This window comes from Hipposideros armiger, unplaced genomic scaffold, assembly GCF_001890085.2.
Source record: "Hipposideros armiger isolate ML-2016 unplaced genomic scaffold, ASM189008v1 scaffold_433, whole genome shotgun sequence".
NCBI lineage: Eukaryota > Metazoa > Chordata > Mammalia > Chiroptera > Hipposideridae > Hipposideros > Hipposideros armiger.
The window spans coordinates 1127337-1135012 of NW_017731783.1; the positions used below are offsets into that span (position 1 = coordinate 1127337).

The window sequence follows — 7676 nt, forward strand, 5'->3', positions numbered from 1 at the left end:
GAAGACCAGTATATAAAGGAACTGTTTCTTTCATATCTTACTGGTGACTGGGAATTGCTACAAGTTTTTGGAAGAATAATTTGGCAATATGCATCAAAATACTCAGAATCCTCTTGACCCTGCAATTATACTTCGAGAAATTTATTCTAGTAAGTAATCAGAAGTGAATCAAAAGTTTTAACAGGAAGATATGCTTCTTCAAATATTATCTAAAATAATGAAAACTTACAAACAACCTAAATCACCATCAGTAGGGGATTGTGTTCAAATAATCACACTCTCTAAAGCTATTAAATGGTATTGTGGAATATTTAATGACATGGAAAGTTGTTCATTATAAATTAAAAAATAAGTTCCAAAAATAGTATGTTCTTTATACTGTTAGTGGATTGTGAATCAGCATTTGCTTTCATTTCCTTTCCCACTAAAATGACAAAAACAAACAAAAAACCCACACACAAAACAAAAACTGGGAATCAGAATGGTTTTGAACTTCTTTACAGCTGCATTGGAAGCTAGAGGAAATTTGAGTAATGCTTTAAAATTCTGGAGGAAAATTATTTCTAACCTAGAATTTTGAAACTAAAGCAAAAATATTTTCAGACTACAAAATATGAAAAAGTTTATCCCCATCCAACCATCTCATAAAACTCCTAGAAGATGTGCTCTACCAAAACAAGGGCATAAACTGAGAAACAGCAAGCAGGAGGTACAAAACTCAATAAAGAGAGAGGCAAGTTAAGATCCCAGGGCAGCAACTGTGAACCAGGAATAGACGATGGTGCGGGCGAGAAGGCTCTAGGAGAAATTTCTTAAGGAAGATGAAACGGATGTATCTGAATATACTGAGAGGACATTTAGATAACCAGACGAAAGTTTGGGTTGAAATAGGAATAGAAACATAGAAAACCAAGCAAAGAAAAATATAAGATCATTATTAACTCTATAGAAATCAAAAGTCTGTGTAGGAAAGGCAACATATTCATAGCACACTATACCTGTAAATATTACCTACATAGTTACTACAATGTAAACAGTAAATATTGAATAAAGAAAAATACAGTATAACTTTATGGAACAGATGGAGGTATAGGAGCAGTGTGTTGGAGAGTAGATGAAAGAGTCAGATCCTCGCTTCCGTAATGAGAAGTCAATAGATATGGAGGTAAATTCCAAAAGGGTCCTTGAAACATTTAAGGCAATTACCCCTGGTAAGGGAAAGTGGGTGGGGAGGAGAATCACTGTTTTTCCTAGTAGAGCTTATAAAATGAAAACTGAAACTAAACAAAAGAAAAATAAACAATTATAATCCAAGAGACCACCTTCACATGTGCCCATCCATCATAGTACCTATCATGATTTATTGTAATTACTTGTCTAATGTTTGCCTTCAGTGAGGTCAGGGACTGTGTCTGCTTTATTTTTCACTTTTCCCAAGTACCTATTATAGATATAGAAGCTCAATAAATATTTGTGGGATGAATGAATTTTTCTTTGACAAAATGTACATACTGATATAGGAAAGAGAGTAATGTTCTATAACAAAATAGTAGTTATCACTTGGTGGTAAGATTACGTCTACTTAAATATTTTCCTATGTTTTATAAACATTCTTTAATATGCATTACTTTTATAATAAAACATTATTTGAAAATCTATTTAATGGACAACATTGGGACTAACTACCAGTTTCAAAACTGAAACACCTCATGGAAAAATATAATCATTTCAAAACGACTTAAACATGGAATTCATGAGAAAAATCTAAGTTACATTTATTCTGACTCAACTTTAAAAAGAGAAAAGATAAAGTGATATAGAAAAAAAAGACACCAGGCCGGCCGAGTGGCGCGATGATTAAGAGCTGGCTTGGGACGCCAGAGGGCCCCGGTTCGGATCCCACATATGAGGGCCAGTGACACTGCGCTGAAGAACAAAACGACAGCAACTTGTCTGTTCTCCTTCCCCCAATTCCCCAGCGCTGTTCCAATTCCCCAATAAAAAATCTTAAAAAAAAAAAGACCAAAAAAAATGTAGCCATACAAGTCATTCTCTTGATGTCACACTTAAAGGTGTACTATAGGTGAAAATGACCATTGCTTTCTTAGCTATTCATGTTTCTGCTACTTCACTTCCAAAACAGAAATTCAGAAACAAATGTAAGAACAATCTCACTGTATGCTTCAAATGTGAGGCTTAGCTTTGCATCTATCTCACCCCAAACAGAATGAGAATGATTCTATTTACCTATTTTTTAAAAAACAATTTTAACTCCTTTAAATTCTGATTTAGAGGAGCTTGTAGATGAAAGTAAAGTAAAACCTAACAATGCATCGATTCATCTTCTCATCTCTGCCTCAGGCTACACAAGTCTGAAACCATCCGCGTCTTCTTCACTGATTTCTAAGGCCTGGGTTTTCCCAAGTTGGCCATAACAAAGCCATTTACTAGCAAAAAGTTTGTCTTCCAATTGCTACTGCTTCTGCAAATAAATTTGTGTGCCACATGTGTCTACTGCAGGCATATATTCATGTTCTTTGAAGATCTTGGAAAGCTCAACACTGTAAATCATAAGTCCTGTTGTTTGAAGAGCCCTGGAAATATTAGTGGGGCCCATGCACAGCAAGTACAATACAAATCAGAAGTTACCCGTGGGTTTCTTGAAGCTGTTTCGAGGCCGAGCAGGCGTGGGGCGTGGAGTCTTCATGGGATCTCTGGAACCTTCTTGGCAATCTGCTCCTCTAAAGCCAGGGCAGCACCTCCATTCCAACTGTGACACCATCTTGTACCTGGTGACATATCTGGGTCTGAAGTTCACACGATACCTGCCAAAGAAAAAGGCGGCATCTCTCTTTACTGGCTGCTGTTGGAAGTACCTCTGGTCCTCCCAGAGTTGGGCCCTAACGAAGAGGATCCAGGTCACTCAGGGCCTTGTCTGTTCTCTCCAGGCTGAACTGGAAAAAAAGTCACTGCTCTCCTCAGTCCAGCCCTGATCCCCTGGGGCTCAGCCAAAATCCTATTGGCCTCCTTCCTTCATCGTTTAGATCCACCAGCTCCCCTCCCACTAAAGTCCCGGGAAAAGAAAACTTAGAAAAACTTGGCCCCACAATTCCCATCGGACACGGACATTTTTTTACAAACTGAGCTTTTGTTTCGCCAACAAATTTCTTCAATTCACTGCTTTGTGGAGATGTTGTCATGTGTCACTTAGAGTTGTTTTGTTCTGTGTTTTAAAGAAACATCCCTGGCATCCTTGTCTCCCATAGCATCCAGATATTTATCCCAGCACCTTCTGTCCCTAAACTAGCACAGGTAGCAGGCTGTGATCCTTTGGAGATGGCATCTGATGCTATTTGTGTTCAGATCTTTTTAAAAAGATGTCCTGATTCATACAGCTAATGACAGAAATAAGGAGGCAGAATTGGAACCATTCAAAATTCCTCTTTAAAACTTCACGTTCCCTGAAACACTTTCATATTACACAGAGGCCCTTCGATGACCTGTAAAATCCTCCAGACCGAGATCTGGGGGTGGGCCTAGAACAGACAGTGACAGTCTAGCAGCCCCTGGGCACTCAGAGGGATGGCTGCAAGAGTGCAGCTCAGAAGCAAGCCAGGTCTTCAATTTACCCCAATTCCTGGCTTGGAACCATGACTCTCTTGAACCTCCTCCCTTTCTCTTCATTTTAAACACCAGCACCAGCAGTTGTCTTTCAGAGGGCCAATTCCCAGAAAAGAAAGAGGCTTTGTATCACTTCCCTACGGTTGCTGTATGATGCTGGGGGTGGGGCAGGGTTCGCCTGGACCAGTTGCCAGGTGACCTGCGGCCCTTGCACTAGCCAAACAACCCCATCTCAGGCGCCAGTCTGGTGGGCGGAGTTCAAAGGTAGGTTCCTGAGAAAATTACAGATTACTACATGTAATGAACCTTTGGCATCTTCCATGAGGGTCGAAACCACGTCACCTAAAACCTCAAATGTAAGGATCTACTCTACCACCAGGACAGGTCAAGTGTCCCTTCAGAATTCCAAGAAAGCCCTGACAGTGCTGCCCCAAGTGTTAGGGTCCCAGTTCCTCTCATTGTCCCTGTTTCACTTTGTCTTTTAAGGCGGTGGTTCTCACCTTGGCCGTGCATCAGAATCACCGGGGAAATGTAAAAAACTACCAAAGCCTGGGTCTCACCCTCAGAGGTTTGGATTTAATTGGTCTGCAGTGGGTCCTGGGCATGCAGATTTTGAGAAGGTCTGGTGGGAGCCTTTTTCAATGAGAATTGAAGAGAAAGACCAATAAACAGAAAAGAAGGGCTGCTCCAGGAGTGAGGGGTAAGAAGGAGGGTAAGACCTCCATCCTAGGTGCCTCATTCTCTCTCTCTCATTCCCACATCCCCCATTAAGGCGCCACAATTCAGATTTTCCTCTTTTCACAAAGGAGAAAACAGATTCATGGAGGCTAAGTAACTTGTTCAAGTTCTAATGGCCAGGAAGGGCAGGGCTGGGATTTAAACCCAAGTGGTCTCCCCTGTATCCCACATGGCCTCCCAGCATGCAGAAGCAGTGAGTCTCTCTAGCACTTGCCCTAAATTTGAAACGGCCTCACCCACCCAGATATGTTCTAGAAGGACATCTGAATAAGAAGGCCCCCCCATTCAGCAAACATTCTCCTGAGTGTCTAATTTGGTCCAGGTACACGCAAGGCCTTGGCTCCGACCATCCACCTACCAAAAGACTCTCCTGTGTGGTCCTAGAAACTATAAAAGAAAGAAAAATTCCACTTCATTGTTTTGAATGCTCAAGTACAGCATAATGCTGGAAAAATGTGTAATCTCAGAAAAACTTGGTTCCTCTGAGCATTTAACACTGAATGTGAAAATGTGTTTGCTCTTGGGTTTTATTCATGTGCCAGTAGATGACAGCCCATATTAAACCCTTTTGGATGTGGCTAAGCCAGGACTAGGAGAGCAAAACATGAGGCTCGGATGCCCTGGGGAAGAGGGATGACCTCCTCCTATCCCACTCACAGGGCCTTAACCCCTCGCTGCTAGGCCGGGCGTAAGAAAGCTCTTGCTTTTTCAATGCACTTCATTCTTTTCTTTTAAGCCTGTTATTATTTTGGAGCCAGCTCAGAACTGAGGGAAGCACCCTGGAGTTCCCGTCTTCCTCTCCGCCCTCACACACATTCCCCACTCCCACCCTTCCCCTAACTGGCTTGCTGTATAGGGTTTCCAGTTTCAGGCAATGGAGTTCAGGTTGACAGTGTCTCTAACAAAAGTTGTCAGGTCCAGCATGTGGAAGAGGCCTTCCCAGTGACAGCTGAAAACGATCAGGTGGCCACTCTAACTGTGGGAACGCTAACATTCCACTTCTCCGTGCATGATGACACAGATTCCAGAGCCGGCCTCAAGAACTTGGGCCTCAATTTGGGGAAGAGGAGGGGAGGAGATTAGGGGTTCTCCAGCCCCACAGTCCTACTGGGATTTCCCCACAGAAATGGGGTTCCTGCTTCCATAGGAGCCTAATGGGAGGTTCCCCAGAGATGAGGAAGAACCCATTAGGATTTCTGGACCCCCTCCCCCCATTAGCCAGGGCACAGGATGATATCCTGGCCAGGGAGCTTTATAAAAATGCCTAGGCCTTTACCCCCAACAATTCTAATTTTAATTGGTTTGGGGGCAGGGGGCACCCAAGCACTGTACCTTTCAAAAACTCCCTGAGTAATTGTCAAGCACCGCCAGAGTTGAGAAGCACAGCCCCAGACCCAGGGAACCCATCCTCCCCCAGAACTAGGAGCTGGGAGCCTCTGAAGCAGTCAGGGCTGAACAACCAGGCAGGGAAGCGAATAAAGCCAAAGCAGCCCACGAGATACCAGCGCCCTTGGGCTGGGAGTGCACAGAGATGCTCAATAAATACTTACTGAATCAGCTAACTCACTGCACCCAGCTGGGGGGCACCGAACCCAGAGACTGACAGCCAAAACGATAGCCAGGCTGTGCTGGGAGAACTAGAAGGCTGGCTCAGGCTGCAGCCTTGGCCCCCATCCCAGTTGCAGGGCAAGACTGTAACAGCATCCTGTCCCCATAGCCCAGGTACACCACGGCCTCTGGCACCCTGTGGGGGAGGGGAGGCCTGGAGGCTGTGGCAGTGATCTGCTCCACCACCTGGGCCTGCCCCTGACCCCTGCCTCAGCCACACCCACTCTCCCCAACGCTCCTCTCCCCAAAACGTTTTTTTGGGGTGAAAGAAGGGTTCACCATTTTTACGAGTTCAGCCTCTCTGTTAAAGACACCAGACTGGCCCAAGGAAATTCTAATGATTAGGAAGGTGGAAAGGACTGAAAAAGTTGAAATAGAGTTCAGGGACGACATGAACATGACTAGAAGTGTCCCTATCGAATAGAAGGTGACAAAATGACTATGCCTCCATTTGACATTAGCCCACAAGGACTCCTTCCTAACATGCTTCAATTCACGATTGCATTTGCTTGTGCAATGTTCTTCCCTGCAGACCATAAGCCCTGTCAGGGCAAGGATGCCTGTGGGTTTTGTTCTCTACAATATCCCTACTATTGAACACAGTGTCTGTCCTATTGTAGGTGCTCAATAAACAATTATTAATCAATTGATAATTGATTAATCAAACAATAATTAATGATACTAGGTCTACTTCTGACAAGGTTTTGAGGAGTTCAATGTCCATATTAAAAACTCCAGAGTTATCCTCAGGTCTAACCCTGAGCAGATGTGCATCCCAAGTCTTCCCAGAACCAAAACAAACTCCAGGGTTCTCAGGTCATGATGAACTGGATAAGAATTACACACCAGGTGACCTAGAGTTGTGCTGTCTGATAAAGTAGCCATTAATCACATGTGGCTTTTTACGTTTAAACTAATTAAAATTAAATAAAATTGAACATTTAGTTCCTCAGTCACACTAGCCACATTTCAAGTATTCGACAGCCACATGTGGCTAGTACATCTCCATCATCACAGAAAATTCCACTGGACAGGGCTAGCCAGCCTAGAGTCATGAAATGGTCAAGGGAAGAACAACAGGCACATGCCTGTCTGTTCATCTCTGGATTTCTATCTCACATCCACCAGTCATCTTTCTCCTCCCACATCCCTAGAGCTGCAAGTAGAACATTTCTCTGAAAATTAACCACACATCACTGGCAGAGGATCGTCTACATTCTAGACAGCTGTTCCATAAGGTAAGGCTCTTTTCCCTGCATTTAGTATTTACCTGAATTTTAACATAAGCCACTCCAATTGCGCAAATCGAAAGCCCGGTGACCCACTGGAGACACTTGCTCGACCAATATTTCTCTCAAAAACAGACTTTCTAGTAAACTCTTCTTTCAGTCACTGGCTTGCCCTCAAAAATCTGGAGCCAACTCTTCTTGCTTCATTGTGCATGTGTGGTGCTGCGCAGCGTTGACTGGAATGGGACTGAGAGGATAAAAAAGGAAGCCAGCTAGAAGAGGTGCTTCCCTCTCTCTGGTAGGGAGCACCCTGGGCCTGGAGAGCTAACCGCCTGCCCGGGGCCAGGGAAAATGAGCATGTCCACGCGAGAAGTCATTTCACTGAGTTTCAGAATGCTCACCCAGGGCAGACTTGGTTATCTTGCATTCAGCTACTACAAGTTTTCCACAGTGCAGAAGTTCACTCCAGCCACAGTAATT

The 7676-nt window shown here is 43.7% G+C and overlaps 1 protein-coding gene across 1 annotated transcript in view; it reads right to left on the minus strand.

Moving 5' to 3' along the window:
* Positions 1-7676, minus strand: part of EMILIN2 (elastin microfibril interfacer 2) — a 53556-nt gene that overhangs the window by 21473 nt on the left and 24407 nt on the right. Inside the window, exon 3 of the mRNA XM_019665093.1 lies at positions 2650-2825. Coding sequence (XP_019520638.1) covers positions 2650-2825 — 176 coding nt within the window. The remainder of the gene's footprint in view (positions 1-2649; positions 2826-7676) is intronic.